Here is a 22,426-nt window from a genome sequence, read left to right as displayed (position 1 = left end):
AGAGGGGTCCATGGGGGAGGGGGGTTGTAACTGTTTCATATAATTTGTAATCGTAATCACTATCGCCCAAACTGTAAGAATACTACTACTTTATCGTAATGACGTTGACCGTGTCAAAATATCCCCACCGCTACGCAGTTCGCCTATAAGTAAATTTAAATAGAGGTGCCACATCAGTTGTGTGTTTCTGTATTGTAATTTTCAAAAAATTAATCACACGATTCAAACTGTATATATAAAGTAATTATGTGTGAAGTTTTATGTATAACATTTTCTAATGCAATTATTCGTAAGCAAATACATTATACAGTTGCCTTAAACTTAACACCCCTCTTGCCAAGTGGTACTACCGGTAGAGGATTTTTAAAAATTTCAATGCATCGTAATGGTTATTTTTAGAATGGCAAACTGATGCAGCTGTTAATACGTGTTGTAAACGTAGACACTACTAGACTAGTACAATAATGCTTAATTGCTGCATGAAAAGAAATCTTGTGATTTACATAGATGTGCCGACCAAATATATTTTTTCAACAATTATTGTTTAAAACTTTGAGTTTAAAAAGTTTCCAAAAAGGCGCCACTTTGCTGAAAATGGCCAGAGGGGGAGCGGCCGCTCCCCCTGCTCCCCCCCCCCCCCCCTCCCCCTGCGTACGCTACTGGCCATAGGGAAGCACTACACGGAAATTAACGGTATTTTGTATTTAGCGGGTAATTATTATGTTCTCTTGCAAAGGTGAAACCGTAGACCAGCATCGTAGGCCTAGATACTTTTAATAAACAGACAAATCAAACATAACTAGGATTGTTCATAATGCATTATTTAATGACTAGAAACGTAAAAAAAACATAAACTATAATAACTTATAACGTCGCTTCTCCATTCATCCAAACAGTGTTAGCTGGTTAGCCGCAGCTTCCTGATCCACACCCCCCACTTCCGCCACATTTGCCGCCCCCACACCCTCCACCGCAGCCTCCATTACAACCAGCGGCCTTGTTCTGATTCAAAAACGGGTTGCCGCACCCACCTGAGCCGCACCCTGACCCCGACCCCCCACAGCCGCCCCCACTACACCCCGAGCTTCCAGACCTGCCTTTGTTGCTCATGCTATCATCGTCGTCATCAGACCCCCAGCCTTTTCCCGTCCCCGGGTTGCTGTTTCCCCACCCATCAACAGGCTTGTTCTTGTCACCGTCGTGACCCATATCCCCTCCTTTACTTCCTTGTTTGTTCCCATCACTGTTGCCCCTGGGGTTATTATTATTATTATTATTATTATTATTATTATTATTACCTCCCATACCACTTCTGTCCCCTGGGTTATTTCCCCTCCCCCTGCCCCCAGATCCTGAAACCCTCTCTCCCGTTGAGGAGCAGGTTCCATCCTCCTGCCTGTAAACCTTATCCTCATGTGCCACGTACTCTTTGCCTCCACAAAGTGTGTTGATGTTTTGTCCACCGGTCACTACGCATGCGCCCGTGGCCTGGAAGTAAACAAAATAGTATTTATAACTTCAGCCATCTTTAGACTTGCTACTAGCAAAAGTACACAGTGTAAGTGGTTTAGTTTAAATTTTAAAAAATTTTCATGGCCAGTGAAGTATTTTACCATAGATATTAGACTCTAGATCTATCTATTGGGCAACTTTACTAATATTTAGGAAGAGACCCCGCTTTTCTTTACAGTTATTACATTGTAGTGTAACTAATAGTAATATATATATCTAGTTGAAATGGACTGTTTCAATTAAAATAAGGTGAAAAGAAAAAAAAATAAACTAAATCTATAACCCTTTACAAAAGAGCAACTTTGTTTGAAGATAATATACAAATTACGCCCCTTTGTACCAATTACATCCGATGTACAAAAAAAAAATATTTTTAAAAGTTTGTTTTGATGTTTGTGTTTTTGTTTGCTTTACTTTTGCTTGTGTTTACGTGCGTGTTTGCGTTTGTTTTTGCGTTTGCGTTTTGTTACGTTTGTGTTTGCATTTTTTTGGTTGAGTTTGTATTTGTATTTGTGCTTGAGTTTTGTTTGCTTTTGTGTTTGCGTGAGTGTATGCGTTTGAGTTTGTGTTTGCGTTACGTTTGTGTTTGTACTAATTTAGAAAATTTTTATCTAGTTCAAAAAAATTAAATTATTCATCCAATAAAGTCTAATTTTATGTCAGATTGCATTGTCATCGGGTCTTGACCAACGTGCCAAGTTTGAAAGGAATCGGTCTGTTAGAAGTGATCGAAATTTTGCTCGCCCGTTTCGATCAATGACGACAGAGGAAGCAAATTAAATATTTTTTAAAAAAGCTTTTAACAAAAGCTTGTAATAAATCCATATATTTGTTACTCGAACAGACCAAAAAAAAACAACAACAAACGAACAAAGCTACTCACATTGTTGTAATACATGGTGACTGGACAGAAAATGCACGCTCCCACGATGCGGGCGGGGCTACACGTGTAGAAGGCGTTGCAGTAGTCTGGATGGGGCACGAAGTACCCTTCGTCTCTCTTGACAGCATTGATGTCGTTACACATGCTGAGACCTTCACCCTGGTTTCCTTGGTTACCGTAACCACTGCCGCTACCACTTGGGCTACCGTAACCTCTTCCGCTACCACTTGGGCTACCAGAACCACTTGGTGTGCCATAACCACTAGGGCTTCCTGAACCACTTGGACTACCATAACCACTTGGGCTACCATAACCACTTGGGCTGCCAGAACCACTTGGTGTTCCATAACCACTTGGGCTGCCAGAACCACTTGGTGTGCCATAACCACTTGGGCTACCATAACCACTTGGGCTTCCAGAACCACTTGGTGTGCCATAACCACTTGGGCTGCCATAACCACTTGGGCTTCCAGAACCACTTGGTGTTCCGTAACCACTTGGGCTACCATAACCACTTGGGCTTCCAGAACCACTTGGTGTTCCATAACCACTTGGGCTACCATAACCACTTGGGCTACCATAACCACTTGGGCTACCATAACCACTTGGGCTACCATAACCACTTGGGCTACCATAACCACTTGGGCTACCATAACCACTTCCGCTACCAGTTCTGTCGCTTCCAGGAGCGGGTCCTGAACTGCTACAGTTACCGTCCACTTGTCTGTAGACCTTCTGGTCGTGAGGTACATTTTCTTTCGTTCCGCAAGAACTTGCAACGTCCGTCAGTACTTCACAACCTCCAGTTGCCTAAAAGAGATGTACGGATCAGCGATATTTTAAAAACAAGCTAAATCTTTCAACTACAAAAATGTCATGAAAACAAATAGTTAAACAAGTTAATAAAAAGTCCAGTGACAAGTTAAGCGCAATTTCCTTATGTTATCCATAACAATTTTTAATTTTTTGTGACCGAACGAAAGGATATTTTTTTGCGCTAAAAAAAAGACAACTATATTAACCTATATCAACGGAAATAGTTTTATTTTAACGAGTAGGCCTACACGATGCTCAGTTTAAACAAGTTAATAAAAAGTCTAGTGACAATTTAAGCGCAATTTCCTTATGTTATCTAAAAATAGATAGACGTATAATGCTGGGGTGCGTTCAAGCTAGGAGAACGATCGTTTTGTAGGTGTTTATGTAATTTTTTTAAAAAAAATTGTGACCGAACGAAAGGATATTTTTGAAAACTTTCTTCGGCAATATTGGTCTAAATTATGGCAGGAATCGATTGGTAAATGTTTCAAGTCGCTAAGTGGTCTGGTTGCCGAGATATGGGCAAGAAACCGCATTTTTTCGAGGTTTTTTGGCTTTTCCGGGAAATCCAGGAAGGAATTCCGGGAATTTTTTTTTTTGGCCCACAATCATCCTCGGAACTTGCTTAACATATTTGCTTTGGAACTAGTCCTCGATATTGCTTCGTTGAGGAGGAGAAACGACTTAAAGCTGCGGACACACATCCAGCCATCCATCCATCACCAGAAATGACGAGTTAATAATCGCAATTGTCCAGTATGGAAATTGTGCTAAGAAAAAACAGCTAACACTAATTATACAAAGAACAAGTAGATCTATATCTTTAAAAAAAATAAACCGGGAGTGATCTCCCCTAAACTTTCTCGAATTTTCTTTTAGAACACTACGGGGGATGGCAACTCGGGATATAGACAATAATGTTTTTAATCCATTTTTAATTACTTAAACTTTTTAAAATAGAATAGAATCTCGTAGTAAAAAAGATTTGCGCACCAAGTGAACGCCAAACAAAATGTGTATAATACTGCAGAATATTATTAGTACTTTATAAATTCACATGCGTTTTTGAGAAATCGGAATTAGCGTCAATTACTACTTCCAGTCAGCGGAAATTACTCAAAATTTAATAGAAGGCAGAGAATTAGATCTTTTATTTACGTGTGAAATTTCATTTATCTATTTGAAACAGTACTCAAGTTATAGGCTTTTGAAAAAATTTAAAGTAGAATAAGTTCCACTTCCGGTTATCGGAAATTGCTGAAAAGTTAACACAGTACTATATATAATGCTTACGTGTGAAATTTCATCAACCTGGCTCTAACGGTACTTGAGTTATGGTGTTTACAGACACACATACACATACACACACAGACATACGGACAAAATCGGAAAACTATGTTTTTTCCGACAGGGAGGCGTAAAACGTCGAGAACTGTGAAAATCTCTATTTCTCTTTTTGCACGATTGCAATACTTCCTCTATACTTCGTATACGAGAAAGTAAAAATCAGTGTGTTGTTTTAGATTGCGCATTGAACACAATATTTCTGTCGGTGAGGCTTGAGAATTTTCCCACCCCCTTTACTTTACAATATGTTTTAACTACTTTAGGCACACAAGTTTCTCTCGAACAACATGCAGAAGCGCTGAGCACTTACCTCACTAAAGTACATGGTGATTGGGCAAAACATGCAGGCTCCAATGATACGGTTGGGATCACAGGTGTAGTAGGCGTTACAGTATTTGGGATGAGGTACAAAGAAACCATCAGTAGACTTTCCAGCTGGTTGGTATTTCATGCACGTTGGGTCAGGTTTGACCGGAACTTGATTGCCAGTGTTACTTGAGGAACCACTGCTACCAGAGGAACCGTAGCCACTGCTGCCAGAGGAACCATAGCCACTGCTGCCAGAGGAACCGTAGCCACTGCTACCAGAGGAACCGTAGCCACTGCTGCCAGAGGAACCGTAGCCACTACTGCCAGAGGAACCGTAGCCACTGCTACCAGAGGAACCATAACCACTGCCGCTACCACTGGGGCTACCGTAACTACTTGGGCTACCATAACCACTTGGGCTGCCATAACTACTTGGGCTTCCAGAACCACTTGGTGTGCCATAACCGCTTGGGATACCATAACCACTTGGGCTTCCTGAACCACCTGGTGTTCCATAACCACTTGGGCTACCATAACCACTTGGGCTACCAGAACCACTTGGGCTTCGAGAACCACTTGGTGTGCCATAACCGCTTGGGCTGCCATAACCACTTGGGCTTCCTGAACCACTTGGTGTTCCATAACCACTTGGGCTACCATAACCACTTGGGCTACCATAACCACTTGGGCTGCCATAACTACTTGGGCTACCATAACCACTTGGGCTACCATAACCACTTGGGCTACCATAACCACTTCCGCTACCAGTTCTGTCGCTTCCAGGAGCGGGTCCTGAACTGCTACAGTTACCGTCCACTTGTCTGTAGACCTTCTGGTCGTGAGGGACATTTTCTTTCGTTCCGCAAGAACTTGCAACGTCCGTCAGTACTTCACAACCTCCAGTTGCCTAAAAAAGATGTACGGATCAGCGATATTTTAAAAACAAGCTAAATCTTTCAACTATAAAAAATGTCAACATAGTAGGTTATAAGAAGAAGCAACTTGTAAATAGAAAACAATAACCCCTTACTAAAGGAATGGTATGCATTTCTTGAACAATAACAAAAATCAATGTGATCTTACGCTTTGAACACGCTTTTATTTAACTTGCTCCCTCTGTCTGACAGTCTTTCTGTCTATCTATCGTCTTGTATCGAAACTGGCGAGCGAAATTTCGACTACTTCTAACTGACCAATTCATTCCAAACTAGGCACGAGGGCCTAGACTCAATGACAATGCAACCTGACATCAAGTTTGATTTCATTTGATGCCTAATTAAATTTTAAAGAATCAATTGAAATTTCCTTTATAAAGTACTTTTTACGGCGCTATTATACGCGCATTTCTCATGTTCATTTGGTGCGCAATATTTTTTAGTCATGCAACTCTATTAAAAATGTTCAGATAGGCTACTGAAAAAAAAGTATTTAAAAACGTTATATTTTATTAAAAATGTATGTATTTTGCACAAAAAAGGAGAAAATAAATGTGAAAAAAAAACCCCAGTATAAACTTATACTGCTTTTTAAATAACTAAAGAAAAGAGTGGGTCACTATATTATCTATTGAATTACTTTGACTAAATTTTGAGAAGCGACCCGTGCTTTTCTTTAAAGTTATTTAAATAGGAGCGTATTATTAAATATTTTTATAAAATCAAATATTTTTTTCCTTTTTAGAGCATTAATACATAAAAGCTTGTTGTTAAACTTTTAATTTTTTTTACAAGCTTTTTATATAACTTGCTTCCTCTTCCTGTCTGCTTGTCTGTCGTGCTTCTTCGTGGATTGAAACTACCGAGCGAAATTTCGATCACTTTTAACTGACCAATTCGTTACAAACTTGACACGGGTCGAGACACACAAATTTAACTTAATTGGTGCTTAATTAATTGTTTAATGAATTAATTAAAATATCTGATATAAATTACTATTTACCGAGCTATTTTACGCGCAAGTTTTATATTTGTTCGGTGCGCAATAGTTTTTAGTCATGCAACTCTATTACATTAAAAACAATTTACAGTACTGAAACTAAATGCATAACAACGTTATAATAACAAACTTTTATGTAATGATGTACTAAAAAGGAGTAAACAAAGGATTTTTCTTGAATATAAGAATGGACTTTTAATTAAATAAGAAAAAATTAAACGTGAGTTGCTTCTTAAATGCTATTAAAAGTATTCAATACATAATATAGCGACACAAGCTTTCTTGTTAGCTTTTTAAATAGTAGTTCAATATATTTTTAAAAAATCATTTTTTTCTCCTTTTGATTGCATAATTCTATAGAAGCTTGTTATTAAAACGATTATTTTGAATTTTCCTCATTCATTTTACAATAAGCACTTACCTCACTATAGTACATGGTGATTGGGCAAAACATGCAGGCTCCAATGATACGGTTGGGATCACAGGTGTAGTAGGCGTTACAGTATTTGGGATGGGGTACAAAGAAACCATCAGTAGACTTTCCAGCTGGTTGGTATTTCATGCACGTTGGGTCAGGTTTGACCGGAACTTGACTTCCAGAGTTACTTGAGGAACCACTGCTACCAGAGGAACCGTAGCCACTGCTACCAGAGGAACCATAACCACTGCCGCTACCACTAGGGCTACCATAACTACTTGGGCTACCATAACCACTTGGGCTTCCAGAACCACTTGGTGTTCCATAACCACTTGGGCTACCATAACCACTTGGTGTGCCATAACTACTTGGGCTACTATAACCACTTGGGCTTCCAGAACCACTTGGTGTTCCATAACCACTTGGTGTTCCATAACCACTTGGGCTTCCAGAACCACTTGGTGTTCCATAACCGCTTGGGCTACCATAACCACTTGGGCTTCCAGAACCACTTGGTGTTCCATAACCACTTGGTGTTCCATAACCACTTGGGCTTCCAGAACCACTTGGTGTTCCATAACCGCTTGGGCTACCATAACCACTTGGGCTTCCAGAACCACTTGGTGTTCCATAACCACTTGGTGTTCCATAACCGCTTGGGCTACCATAACCACTTGGGCTTCCAGAACCACTTGGTGTTCCATAACCACTTGGTGTTCCATAACCACTTGGGCTACCGTAACCACTTGGGCTACCATAACCACTTGGGCTACCATAACCACTTGGTGTACCATAACCACTTGGGCTACCATAACCACTTGGGCTACCATAACCACTGCCGCTACCAGTTCTGTCGCTTCCAGGAGCGGGTCCTGAACTGCTACAGTTACCGTCCGCTTGTCTGTAGACCTTCTGGTCGTGAGGGACATTTTCTTTCGTTCCGCAAGAACTTGCAACGTCCGTCAGTACTTCACAACCTCCAGTTGCCTACAAGTTAAAAACAAGCCAAATCTTTCAACTACAAAAATGTCAACATAGTAGTAGGTTATAAGAATAATAGTGTAAAGAAAAAAAATTCCTTGCTACAGTAAATAGCATGTAGGCCTATATGCTGAGCAAAAATAACTAATATAAAAACGTTTATCAAAAAGCCTTTAAATGCATTAAAATAAACTAATAAAGCTAATATTTTTCTTTAATAAAAGCATTGGTCGCCAAAACATATAAGAGATTAGCGACCAATGCTTATATTTAAGAAAGCTAATTTATTTTATTGCAGGGTTTTATTTATCTAGCTATAGCTGTCTGTCGCAATGTCGTCATAGATCGAAACGGACGAGCGAAATTGCAAGTACTTCTAATCGACCAAATTTTTTCTGAAATTGGGTCTTTGTGAGTCCAGACCCAAAGACAATTCAATCTGACATACAATTTGACTTAATTGGATGGTTAATTAAGTTTTGATGAAATAATTAAAATTTTCTGAAGTTAGTAGGCTGGCTTTTACTAATATTCCGCAATATTATAGGCTACGTGCATTATCATGTTCATTCGGTGCGCAATTGTTTTAGGCATGAAACTATATTGTATTAAAAAATATTTAAAGTACAGAAAAAAAATGCATTGAAACGTTTTAATAACAAGTAAGCTAATATTTAATTATGCCTTAACAAAAGCTATGTTATTTAAAGAGTAGAGTATTATTGTATTTTTAAAGAAAATTATTTACTTTCTCAATTTGGTGCATAATTACAAAATAGTTTGTTATTAAAACGTTTTTGATTCTTTTTTACTAGCTTTTATTTAATTAGCTTCTTTGCCCTGTCTGTCTGTTCGTCTAGCAGTCGTGCTTCATGAATCGAAACTTCAGAGCGAAATTTCGATTATTCTAACAGACCGATTTGTTTCAAACGTGGCACGTGGGTCAAGACCCTATGACAATACAATCTGACATCGATTTGTCTTAATTGGAACCTAAATTAATTGTTTATTAATAAATTGAAATATAAAGTACTATTTACCGCGCTATTTTACGCGCATTTTTTCATGTTTATTCGGTGCGAAATAATTTTTAGTCATTTAACTCTATTAAAAAACAATTTACAATACTGAAGAAAATGCATAAAAACATAACGTTTTAATAAGAAGCTTTCATTTAATCTATAATCAAAAGTTTGTATATTTATTTTTTTGTTTGTTTGTCTGTTCCGATAGACGAGAGAATCTGCACTACGTGTAAAACTGTGAATTACGAATTTTTGTAGAGAATAATGTTCTTTTCTTCAAAACTGTTAAACACAAATGTATTTAAAGAAGTTAATTAATTTATTGATATATGCATTTGTAGAAACACACATTTAATTATAAAAGATCAGAGCAAGTACTTTATTTTCAGAAAAAATAAAAACTTTCATCGGCTTTTGGCGTCACTTGATTTATTTACTTATTTTCACAACTAACATGGCGGCTGCCATGAAAGGCCATATTTTAGATTTTTAAATAGTAGTTCATTAAATAATTTTAAAAAAAAAATGTCTCCATTTTAGTGCATAATTCTATAAAAGCTTGTTATTACAAACGTTTTTTTATGAATCTCTCCCCCCCCCCTATTCCTTTTACTATAAGCTTTAAGTACTTTATGTACAAAAATGTCTCTCAAACAACATACAGATGCGCTGAGCACTTACCTCACTAAAGTACATGGTGATTGGGCAAAACATGCAGGCTCCAATGATACGGTTGGGATCACAGGTGTAGTAGGCGTTACAGTATTTGGGATGGGGTACAAAGAAACCATCAGTAGACTTTCCAGCTGGTTGGTATTTCATGCACGTTGGGTCAGGTTTGACCGGAACTTGATTGCCAGTGTTACTTGAGGAACCACTGCTACCAGAGGAACCGTAGCCACCGCCGCTACCACTAGGGCTGCCGTAACTACTTGGTGTTCCATAACCACTTGGGCTTCCTGAACCACTTGGTGTTCCATAACTACTTGGGCTACGATAACTACTTGGTGTTCCATAACTACTTGGTGTTCCATAACCGCTTGGGCTTCCAGAACCACTTGGTGTTCCATAACCACTTGGGCTACCATAACCACTTGGGCTTCCAGAACCACTTGGTGTTCCATAACCGCTTGGGCTGCCATAACCACTAGGGCTACCATAACCACTTGGGCTTCCAGAACCACTTGGTGTTCCATAACCGCTTGGGCTGCCATAACCACTTGGGCTACCATAACCACTTGGGCTTCCAGAACCACTTGGTGTTCCATAACTACTTGGTGTTCCATAACCGCTTGGGCTACCATAACCACTTGGGCTTCCAGAACCACTTGGTGTTCCATAACCACTTGGGCTACCATAACCACTTGGGCTACCATAACCACTGCCGCTACCAGTTCTATCGCTTCCAGGAGCGGGTCCTGAACTGCTACAGTTACCGTCCGCTTGTCTGTAGACCTTCTGGTCGTGAGGGACATTTTCTTTCGTTCCGCAAGAACTTGCAACGTCCGTCAGTACCTCACAACCTCCTGTTGCCTAAAAGAGAGACGTGAGGTTTTGCGTTTTGTGAAAGAATAAGGCTATATTTCAATAACTAAAATGTCGTGACACAACTGGAAAAGGTCATCCATCTAACACATTCACAAATGTTGAAATCTTCACCTAGCCTTTCCTTCTGTCCACGACGCACCCTGACTACTTGGTTTACGAAGTCTTCTATGAAAATGTTATAGTTACTCAAAAAACTATCTTCGTAAATAAGTACAGTGTGTAAGAAGCCGTAAGAATGAAGCCAAATTGAAATTTGAACTGAGGTTATGGGTCTGGGCAAATATCAGCTGCAGGAGCCTGCTTCCCTTAAAATAAAATGTCTGTCCAATGTGTTCATTTTTGTCACCTGCATTGTTTAATGATTTGCAATATATTATTAGCTTTCGGCATATAGCATAAATGATATAAATGTTGTTTCTATTCGGTTCCAACACTGTAATAAATTATATACTTCGAAAATACGCGCGATTATCTACACCTATAAAAGCACAATAAATAATTCAGTTTTATTGCATTATTAGCCTTCGGCTATAGCTTTAATTTTATAACTTGCTTCTATTATGTAGCATGGGAATGGTTAAATTGGGTTATATTTTAATTAAAACAATTTTTTTTTACTTTATGATTATGAAGAGTATGCTAAATAGTACAAAATGTTTTCACCATTTGATGTGAGAGCACCTAGCCAAGATGAAACCGCGTTAGCTAATCACTTAGGTAACATGGGTACGGAACCCTAAGCATTCATTGTCCTTTTTATAATGTTCCCACCCAGAAAGTGGACAGAGGGAAATATCAAAGCACATGAATGACTCTAAGTGATTGCTATTTTGTTTTTAGACGTTTAGTTTAATAATTTATTTATTTATTATTCATATGAGGTTCGCGTTAGAAAGAAACCGACTTATAATTATTATGACTCTGATTTGGATTAAGTGATTCACGAGTTTTTATTTAAAGTTTGTTTCCAAATTTTTAAAAAATACAAATGGTATGCGCTGAAGGAATTTCCACCAAAGCGGCGCTTACACGAAGGACGTGCTACCGCCACCCGCACGCAGCGCAACCGCGGGCGCTCTGCTAGTTATTCTTTAAAATCTCAACAAATGTACTCAATCCCGAGTACTGCATTTTAAATTGTATCCTTACAGTTTGCTGTGTATATTTAGTTTTATTTTTGTACTAATGTCACAATATATTAGTGTAGTATTTTTTTTAACTTGATGTGACTCCCGCTTCATGAATGGGTATACGAATGGATTTGAGTTGTCTTTTGTCAGACATATTTTAACCCTCCCCAAGAAATTAGTAAGCATATCGAAAATACCCAGTGGTTAACAAAAATATATCTCTAACTATGACATATTAACATAATATTTTAACACAATAAAATTATGATCACTGTGTTCAAAGTAATTATTTGCACTGCGTATTTTTTTCGGCTTCTGAATAATTCATTTGCCTTTGACGGAATATTTTTAATGAAGTACAAGCATCCCTTTCAACAGTATGTAGATGGGTTGAGCACTTACCTCACTATAGTACATGGTGATTGGGCAAAACATGCAGGCTCCAATGATACGGTTGGGATCACAGGTGTAGTAGGCGTTACAGTATTTGGGATGGGGTACAAAGAAACCATCAGTAGACTTTCCAGCTGGTTGGTATTTCATGCACGTTGGGTCAGGTTTGACCGGAACTTGATTGCCACTTGAGGAACCACTGCTACCAGAGGAACCGTAGCCACTGCTGCCAGAGGAACCGTAGCCACTGCTACCAGAGGAACCGTAGCCACTGCTACCAGAGGAACCATAACCACTTCCGCTACCACCAGTGCTACCATAACCACTTCCGCTACCACCAGTGCTACCATAACCACTGCCGCTACCACCAGTGCTACCATAACCACTGCCGCTACCAGTAGAGCTACCACCAGTGCTACCATAACCACTGCCGCTACCACTAGAGCTACCACTGCGGCTACCACTGCCGCTGCCGCTACCAGTAGAGCTACCACCAGTGCTACCATAACCACTGCCGCTACCACCAGTGCTACCATAACCACTGCCGCTACCACTAGAGCTACCACCAGTGCTACCATAACCACTGCCGCTACCGCCAGTGCTACCATAACCACTGCCGCTACCACTAGAGCTACCACCAGTGCTACCATAACCACTGCCGCTACCGCCAGTGCTACCATAACCACTGCCGCTACCTCCAGTGCTACCATAACCACTGCCGCTACCACCAGTGCTACCATAACCACTGCCGCTACCACCAGTGCTACCATAACCACTGCCGCTACCGCCAGTGCTACCATAACCACTGCCGCTACCACCAGTGCTACCATAACCACTGCCGCTACCATAACCACTGCCGCTACCGCCAGTGCTACCATAACCACTGCCGCTACCACTGCCGCTACCAGTAGAGCTACCACCAGTGCTACCATAACCACTGCCGCTACCGCCAGTGCTACCATAACCACTGCCGCTACCACTGCCGCTACCAGTAGAGCTACCACCAGTGCTACCATAACCACTGCCGCTACCACTGCCGCTACCAGTAGAGCTACCACCAGTGCTACCATAACCACTGCCGCTACCACCAGTGCTACCATAACCATTGCCGCTAGTACTGCCGCTACCACTAGAGCTACCACCAGTGCTACCATAACCACTGCCGCTACCACCAGTGCTACCATATCCACTGCCGCTTCCAGATCTGTCATTTCCTCTTCCAGACCCACTACCACCCATTCCATAACCAGACCCACTACCACCTTGACCATAACCAGAACCACTACCACCTTGACCATAACCAGAACCACTTCCTCCTTGACCATAACCAGAACCGCTTCCACTCTTCACATAACCATACTGATACTGTCTTGTCTGGTTCTTGGCGTGAGGGTTAGGCCTGTCAGTGTAGGGCCAGCATGAGCCGTCCTCCTGTAGCGTGGTCTTGTCCTCGTGTCTGACGTACAGCTTCTTGCCACACAGGGCCTGCACGTCCATCCCGCGGTGGTCACTGCATGTCAGCTCACCCTGGGGACAGACATGATGGCAGGTTCCAACATTTGTTTTAAAGACATACTTTGCTGAATACCGGAGTTTTTTTACTCTTTAGTATACGGTTACCACCTTCTAAAGCTGTTTTTATTGGTTCTCAGAAAATTGCGCGTCGGAAAGTTACGCAGCGGAAAAATGCGCAAACAGAAAAATGCGCAAATCCTAACAAACTATACTAAACCACTTTAATTTTGTTATATTTCGTGAGAGTATGTTTTATTATGGTACACTGTACACGTAGTCACTCTTTGTTAATGTCTATAAATGCACGATTTAAGAAAAAAAACATTTCCTTTGCGCAGTTTTCTGTTGCGCATCTTTCCGGTCGCAGTTTTCATTAGCTAGACAGACTGGAACTGAGAATCGAGCATTTCTCTCACCCACGTGATCAGCCGATGGACACACGCATTGCACTACCTGTTTTTGGACATTAGGGTCAATGCGGATAAGGAAAGGCATACTTTCTAGAGTTCGGGTTCCGAACTCGTTGCCTTTGGTTTAGCAAGCGGGATTCTTCTTAAACATGCGCCATCTGAGCCACTCATCAACCTTATAGTAACATTTACTGGTCTAAGACGGTCCAAGCTGTCTACATAAGAATAAAACTTTATAGTCCAAAGGTTTTAAATACTGTCTCCTGTTATTATCATGCAAACACAAATCACATATTTAAAATTGTTTGTATTATGGAAATGTATAAGGTATGCTAAGAAAACGATTTACATAAAGATTTGATGAACACGTCAAAAGAATCTCATCTTTTGAACCGAATTAAAACCATCTGTTATCATTTGAACGCGAACCAGAGTGGATCAAATACAATACGACTGATGTTGTATCAAAGTCACTTGTATTATTTCTTCGATGTTGTTTATCATCGAACCAAATCTACGAACACTACAAACTCGATATAAAAAATAAACACCACGAATACAACCATTAAGACTACAAAGACGTCGAACACTCCAAAGACGATATAAAAACCAACACCACCAACACTACAAAGACGATATAGAAAACAAAACAACAAACACTACAAAGACGATATAAAAACCAACACCACCAACACTACAAAGACGATATAGAAACCAAAACAACAAACACTACAAAGACGGTATTAAAAATAAACACCACGAATACTACAATGTCATTATAAAAAGCCAACACAAAAACTCCGGGTTTTACCGTTTTGAAGTAAAGTCCTTCGCCACAGAAGGTGCAAGGGGCGAACAGATAGCTGGAGCTGCAAGTGTAGAAGGCGTTACAGAACACGGGGTGGGCCACTAGGAAGTTCGCGTTGGGCACCCCTTGGTCACAGAGGCCTTGTGTTTCCGGTGAGAGGTATTCTGGGAGAATCGGAAATGGCTGGATTGAACGATAAGTTACGTAATGTAAGGGGGGGGGGGAGTATTAAAAAAGGGGACATTTGATACACTGTATGGTTACCATGGTAATGAGTTTGATCTTTTCTAAAGGCAGCCTAAGCAGAGTTAGTCTGTAAAAATTACACGTAATTTTCCCCAAACGTCAACTTTAAACTGAATGCAGTTCTCTAATGTCCTTCCGCTTAAGGCTTTGTCATAAATTAAGCTTGTTGTCACATATTAAGCAGCTACCTTTCCCTAAACTTTAATCGAACGACAATCTCTGGGACCTAATTGTCGTTGGTCTTCTGTGAGCCATGTGATATTGTTAGGTGGCCTATTTTGTCGGTGGGTCATTTTGTCAGAGGAACAATTTATAAGGGCCATTCATTTACGTGTCGCTAAGACGGGTACTTTTATCTTTAGGAAAGTGCACCTCAGTAGGGAAGTGCACCTCAGTGCATCTCAGTAGGGAAGTGCACCTCCGTAGAGAAGTGAATCTCAATAGGGAAGTACACCTCAGTATGGAAGTGCATCTCAGTAGGGAAGTGCACCTCGTTAAGTGCGTGCATCTCAGTAGGGAAGTGCACCTCAGTGGGGAAGGTGCACTTCAGTAGAGAAGTGCGCCTCTCACTTACCATTTTTCTTCACGGTGGCACAGTTTGATTTCTGCACATCCCCTGGCCAGTCACAGTAGCTCTTCTCGGCGTTGAAGACGAGGCCAGGTTGGCAATCAGCGAGGGTCGGGGTACCACTGTCACACTGGTAGAACTTGGAGCAGTCTGCTGCGTACTCGAACTGTCCGTCTGGTTTGGGGCACTTGTCTAGAAGACAGGGCAGCATAAGGTTAAGTTGGGTGGGTAAGACAAGGGTTGGGGCACTTGTCTAGAAGACAGGGTAGCATAAGGTTAAGTTGGGTGGGTAAGACAAGGGTTGGGGCACTTGTCTAGACAGGGTAGCATAAGGTTAAGTTGGGTGGGTAAGACAAGGGTTGGGGCACTTGTCTAGAAGACAGGGTAGCATAAGGTTAAGTTGGGTGGGTAAGACAAGGGTTGGGGCACTTGTCTAGAAAACAGGGCAGCATAAGGTTAAGTTGGGTGGGTAAGACAAGGGTTAGGGCACTTGTCTACAAGACAGGGTAGCATAAGGTTAAGTTGGGTGGGTAAGATAAGGGTTGGGGCACTTGTCTAGACAGGGTAGCATAAGGTTAAGTTGGGTGGGTAAGACAAGGTTTGGGGCACTTGTCTACAAGACAGGGTAGCATAAGGTTAAGTTGGGTGGGTAAGACAAGGGTTGGGGCACTTGTCTAGACAGGGCAGCATAAGGTTAAGTTGGGTGGGTAAGACAAGGTTTGGGGCACTTGTCTACAAGACAGGGTAGCATAAGGTTAAGTTGGGTGGGTAAGACAAGGGTTGGGGCACTTGTCTAGACAGGGCAGCATAAGGTTAAGTTGGGTGGGTAAGACAAGGGTTAGGGCACTTGTCTACAAGACAGGGTAGCATAAGGTTAAGTTGGGTGGGTAAGATAAGGGTTGGGGCACTTGTCTAGACAGGGTAGCATAAGGTTAAGTTGGGTGGGTAAGACAAGGGTTAGGGCACTTGTCTACAAGACAGGGTAGCATAAGGTTAAGTTGGGTGGGTAAGATAAGGGTTGGGGCACTTGTCTAGACAGGGTAGCATAAGGTTAAGTTGGGTGGGTAAGACAAGGTTTGGGGCACTTGTCTAGACAGGGCAGCATAAGGTTAAGTTGGGTGGGTAAGACAAGGGTTGGGGCACTTGTCTAGAAGACAGGGTAGCCTAAGGTTAAGTTGGGTGGGTAAGACAAGGGTTGGGGCACTTGTCTAGAACACAGGGTAGTATAAGGTTAATTAAGTTTTCGTGGGCAATTTGAGAATGTTGGTATGGAAGGTAATAGGATATTTGAATGTTGCTAGGAGAGTCTTGAGTTCATTGGAGAGCTGTACTGTAATTAGGGTTACAGTTTTAAATGTACTCGATAAAAAATTTACAAAGGTGTTCTTCGCGATTGAAATAGAAAGAAAATAACGATAGATGTCAGCTGAGATTTTGCAACTGGCGTTGTGTGATGAAGACGAAAGGAAGTGCGTTCGGCTGTTAACCCGGAGGTTTCGAGTTCGAACCCGGGTAGGGACTCGAGACTGCGTGACTTCACTGGGTCCAACCAGTTCTGATGGGTACCAGACTCACATTGGGGAAAGTAAAATCGTCAGGGGTATAGTGCTGACCGCACACCTAAGCCTAGGTCAAAAAATACATGAACTCTTCTTAATCCGCCATAAGGATTGCTGTATCTGAAAGGGGAGCTTAACTTTTTAAAGTTGTGTACTTACAATTGTCAATTGAACCTGATCTAGACGTCCCAGACTGACCACCACTTCCGTACTGCCCTCCGGATCCAGAAGATCCTCCACTTCCGTACTGTCCTCCGGATCCAGAAGATCCACCATTTCCGTACTGCCCTCCGGATCCAGAAGATCCACCACTTCCGTATTGCCCTCCGGATCCAGAAGATCCACTACTTCCGTATTGCCCTCCGGATCCAGAAGATCCACCACTTCCGTATTGCCCTCCGGATCCAGAAGATCCACTACTTCCGTATTGCCCTCCGGATCCAGAAGATCCACCACTTCCGTATTGCCCTCCGGATCCAGAAGATCCACTACTTCCGTATTGCCCTCCGGATCCAGAAGATCCACCACTTCCGTATTGCCCTCCGGTGCCAGAAGATCCACCACTTCCGTACTGCCCTCCGCTAGAGGACCCCCCACTTCCTGACTGTCCTCCCGTGCTATACTGCCAGCTGCTGCCGTACTGTCCTCCCGTGCTAGCCTGTCCTCCGCTGCTCCACGTGTAGCTGTAGCCTGTCGCGCCATAGTCCTGTGACAGGACAGCGCTGACTGCTAGTGCTGCCACCACAGCCAGCACTAGGTGCTGGTGCTCTATAGAACAAAACAGATCATTGGATAGATATTTAGGTGCACTAGGTGCTCTATGGAACAAAACATAGATCATTAGATAGATCTTTAGGTGCACTAGACTTTCTATGGAACAAAAACATAGATCATTAGATAGATCTTTAGGTGCTCTATAGAAAAAAACAAAGATCATTAGATAGATCTTTAGGTGCTCTATAGAACAAAAACAAAGATCATTAGATAGAACTTTAGGTGCTCTATGGAACAAAAACAAAGATCATTAGATAGATCTTTAGGTGCTCTATGGAACAAAAACAAAGATCATTAGATAGAACTTTAGGTGCTCTATGGAACAAAATCAAAGATCATTAGATAGATCTTTAGGTGCTCTATGGAACAAAAACAAAGATCATTAGATAGATCTTTAGGTGCTCTTTCGAACAAAAACATAGAACATTAGATAGATCTTTAGGCGCATTAGGTGCTATATTGAACAAAAACATAGATCATTAGATAGATCTTTAGGTGCTCTAGGTGCTCTATTGAACAAAAACATAGATCATTAGATAGATCTTTAGGCGCACTAGGTGCTCTATGGAACAAAAACATAGATCATTAGATATTTAGGCGCACTATACTTTCTATGGAACAAAAACATAGATCATTGGATAGATCTTTAGGTGCAATAGGTGCTCTATGGAACAAAAACATAGATCATTAGATGGATCTTTAATGCGCATTAGGTGCTCTATTAAACAAAAACATAGATCATTAGATAGATCTTTAAGCTCATTAGGTGCTCTATTCAACAAAAACAATGATCATTAGATAGATCTTTAGGTGCAATAGGTGCTCTATGGAACAAAAACATAGATCATTAGATGGATCTTTAATGCGCATTAGGTGCTCTATTAAACAAAAACATAGATCATTAGATAGATCTTTAGGCTCATTAGGTGCTCTATTCAACAAAAACAATGATCATTAGATAGATCTTTAGGTGCAATAGGTGCTCTATGGAACAAAAACATAGATCATTAGATAGATCTTTAATGCGCATTAGGTGCTCTATTAAACAAAAACATAGATCATTAGATAGATCTTTAGGCTCATTAGGTGCTCTATTCAACAAAAACAATGATCATTAGATAGATCTTTAGGCGCACTAGGTGCTCTATGGAACAAAAACATAGATCATCAGATAGATCTTTAGGCGCAATAGTTACTCTATTGAATAAAAACATAGATCATTAGATAGATCTTTAGGCGCAATAGGTGCTCTATTGAACAAAAACATAGATCATTAGATAGATTTTTAGGTGCACTAGACGCTCTATAGAACAAAACATAGATCATTAGATAGATCTTTAGGCGCAACGGGTGCTCTATGGAACAAAACATAGATCATTAGATAGATCTTTAGGCGCAATATGTGCTCTATTGAACAGAAACAGATAATTAGATAAATCTTTAGGCGTACAACTTTCTCTATTAATTAAAAACATAGATCATTAGATCTTAAGGTGCATTAGACTTACAAATATTAGTCGCACCAGGCTTAGATAATTACTCGCACTAGGTTTAGATAGATCATTAGTGGTATTAGACTTAATAGAACTTTTTTTCCTAAACCTAATGGGTTTATTAGTTGTACCTGGTTTAAACAGTTTTTTTATCGTTGTAAGTTTAAACCAGGGGTCTCCAAACTACGTCCCGCGGGCCGGATGCGGCCCGCGAAGTCCTCTCATCCGGCCCGCGGAGATTTTTTTGTCCAAGGAAAAATCGTTTGTTGGTGATGATGAGGAACTTTGCGCAGAAAAATCAAAGACATGCCTGGAAGAAACTGGCCCCCTAACTGAAATTTGATAGTTAATGCGGCCCTCGGACTGAAAAGTTTGGAGACCCCTGGTTTAAACTATGCTCACTTTTTCTGATTTTTTTTTAAATAAAAAAAATCTAATGCTTTTTTTTTTTTGACGATTTTTTGCCAAAATTTGTCAAAAAAAAAAAATTATTCTTAAATTTTGAATTTTTTAAAATTGTTTTCGTTGTTATGAAAACCTACCTTAGATGATTTTCAAAACTCTACGTATTTGTTAAGCCAGAAAAGCGCTAAACTTCTAAATAAATAAAACAAATAAAACACTGTTTCATCTAGCTAGCACGTGGCCCAATATTTTCCTTAAGTCGAGTACAAATAATCCACGTACCAACTACGAACCGTATCTGTCAGATAGGAGTGCCTGCAATTTCACACGGGCGTTTCGATCTAGACAGACAGACAGACTGACGACAGACAGAGGAAGTGAGTTAAGTAAAAGCTTGTAAAAAAATAAAATAAAAACCCTCTACAATATCAGTTGTTTTAATGTTACATAGTCGCTAATATAAACACACTGAGTTCTGATTCTAGATAGTCGCTTATAAGAGCTCAATATTAGCTTACTGAGTTCTGAGATAGTTGCTATTATGAGCGCAATTAGTTCTATTCGTTAAAATGAACTCAATTAGTTCTTAGTCGCAAATATGAACTCAATTAGTTCTAGTCGCTAATATGAACTCAATTAGTTCTAGTCGCTAATATGAACTGAATTAGTTCTAGTCGCTAATATGAACTGTATTAGTTCTAGTCGCTAATATGAACTGAGTTAGTTCTGAGGTAGTCGCTAATATGAACTGAATTAGTTCTAGTCGCTAATATGAACTCAATTAGTTCTGAGGTAGTCGCTAATATGAACTCAATTAGTTCTAGTCGCTAATATGAACTTCATTTGTTCTGACATACTCGCTGATATGAGACCAATTTGTTCTAGTCGTTAATATGAACTCAATTAGTTCTGAGATAGTCGCTGATATGAGATCTTTAATTCTCAGCAATAACTATGGGGTTTAGGGCTAATATTGTATAATATCTTTCGATATTAATCCTAACACGGTATTCACACAGCTGCCTATAACACAGGAAAAAATGTCCCCAAAAGAAACACCACACGGCAAAACTCCTGGCTAAAGTGATAGCGCGTCAGACTTACTTGGTGGTCTCATGTTCCCGGTAACGAGCATCGAATCACGCCCTGTGTGGTTGTAAAACCGGTTGGGCTGCGGTACAGGTGGAGACGATTCGTTTTATACTATCACAATCCTCACCCCCCCCCCTCCCACCCTAGAGTTCGTCCAGGTGTCACTCATCAGATTTGAATGTTTGTTCATCATTTGCCAGTTTGAATCGTGACGGGTAGTTAAAACCAAATAGAGATGACAACGTGCGGATAGTTAGGACTCATCGTTTAAATCTGCAAACAACGTAGACATTACCTCCCCCCTACCCTGCTTTCCCCAAAAAAAAATTGACATCAAAATCGGTTTAATAAGACTTTTTAGCTAAGCCCCGTCAAACATAGCGGGAATGTACCTAGTCAAGATTGGCTGTCAACGACCGCGACATTTGCGGAACTAAGATAAAGGCTAGTTTCCGCGCCTGCCCGAACCGTTTAAAAATTTGGACCGGAGAGTTTGCTTTGCGGTAATTGTTATCTACTTTGGCCATTCTTTCTTTTCGGTTTGTGGTCTTTTTGCCGCGGTGCAATCTCGCCCGAGACAAACAGGTTACGTGGGGAATGACGTAATTTTTGACATAACTTGGTGGTCTCGTCTGTAGACATTAGCACGTTCTTGCGATGTACACACTACACACGACTGAAATATGGTGGACTGACAGCGCCTTTAAGTGCAGTTCCTGTGCTAAAAGTTCGAATGGGAATATAAACATATTTTTTTTAAACAAGAAAAAAGTGTGTAATTTAAATGAGATGGGGAAAACCCAGCGTTGAATTGTGTCGAAGAAGTTGCCGTTAACTCCCCCCCCCCTTCCATTTGCCCAAAAAAGTTTTAAAAAAAAAGGAAACTAATTTAGTCTAGTGCAAGGTTTCTTTTAACAAAAAAACAACAACAACACATTATGGTTTGTCTGCTTTGTGTACAAAGGCATAATGCACAGTGAAAGTGCTAGTGTGTGCAGTTTTTATTTATTGCGTATGTGTTGGTGTATAAGGTATGCGATTTTTGCGTGTGTGTAATTGCGAGTGTGCGTGTTTGCATGTGTTTTCTTTTACTGTTTCTTGCAGGCAACTCTACTGAGGCATCATCATCCCCCCCCCCCTCCTCCCTCCCACATGTCCACCTATGGAAGAAATAGAAAAAGTATACAATTTGTAAAGAATAGATTGTATTTTTAACCGGTGTCTATTCCTTCCAAGTCCTCTTTTTCTTCTACCCC

The 22,426-nt window shown here is 40.6% G+C and overlaps 1 protein-coding gene across 1 annotated transcript; it reads right to left on the bottom strand.

Annotated features, from left to right (window-relative positions):
* Positions 1–840: 840 nt before the first annotated feature.
* On the bottom strand, positions 841–21,237 carry LOC131946333 (fibroin heavy chain). The gene is made up of 10 exons (XM_059307025.1): positions 21,183–21,237; positions 17,566–18,174; positions 15,854–16,039; positions 15,037–15,197; positions 12,310–13,827; positions 9,911–10,762; positions 7,227–8,210; positions 4,872–5,777; positions 2,396–3,205; positions 841–1,488 (listed from the first exon to the last, which is right to left on the bottom strand). Exons 1-10 carry the CDS (start codon positions 21,211–21,213, stop codon positions 907–909), a joined length of 6,639 nt encoding a protein of 2,212 aa, XP_059163008.1. The 5' UTR covers positions 21,214–21,237; the 3' UTR covers positions 841–906.
* Between the last annotated feature and the right edge of the window lie 1,189 nt (positions 21,238–22,426).

Source organism: Physella acuta, unplaced genomic scaffold (assembly GCF_028476545.2).
Source record: "Physella acuta isolate Inbredline_101_S28 unplaced genomic scaffold, ASM2847654v3 ptg000554l, whole genome shotgun sequence".
NCBI classification, from domain to species: Eukaryota; Metazoa; Mollusca; class Gastropoda; family Physidae; genus Physella; species Physella acuta.
The sequence above is the reverse complement of the archived record's forward strand: the minus strand, read 5'-3'. Positions and strand labels throughout refer to the sequence as shown.

Coding starts and splice junctions, on each gene's coding strand:
- LOC131946333 (XM_059307025.1), bottom strand. CDS start 21,213: ATGCTCGTTACCGGGAACATGAGACCACCAA. Junction 8,211..9,910: donor TCACCATGTACTTTAGTGAG/GTAAGTGCTCAG, acceptor TTTAACTTGTAG/GCAACTGGAGGTTGTGAAGT. Junction 3,206..4,871: donor TCACCATGTACTTTAGTGAG/GTAAGTGCTCAG, acceptor CATCTCTTTTAG/GCAACTGGAGGTTGTGAAGT.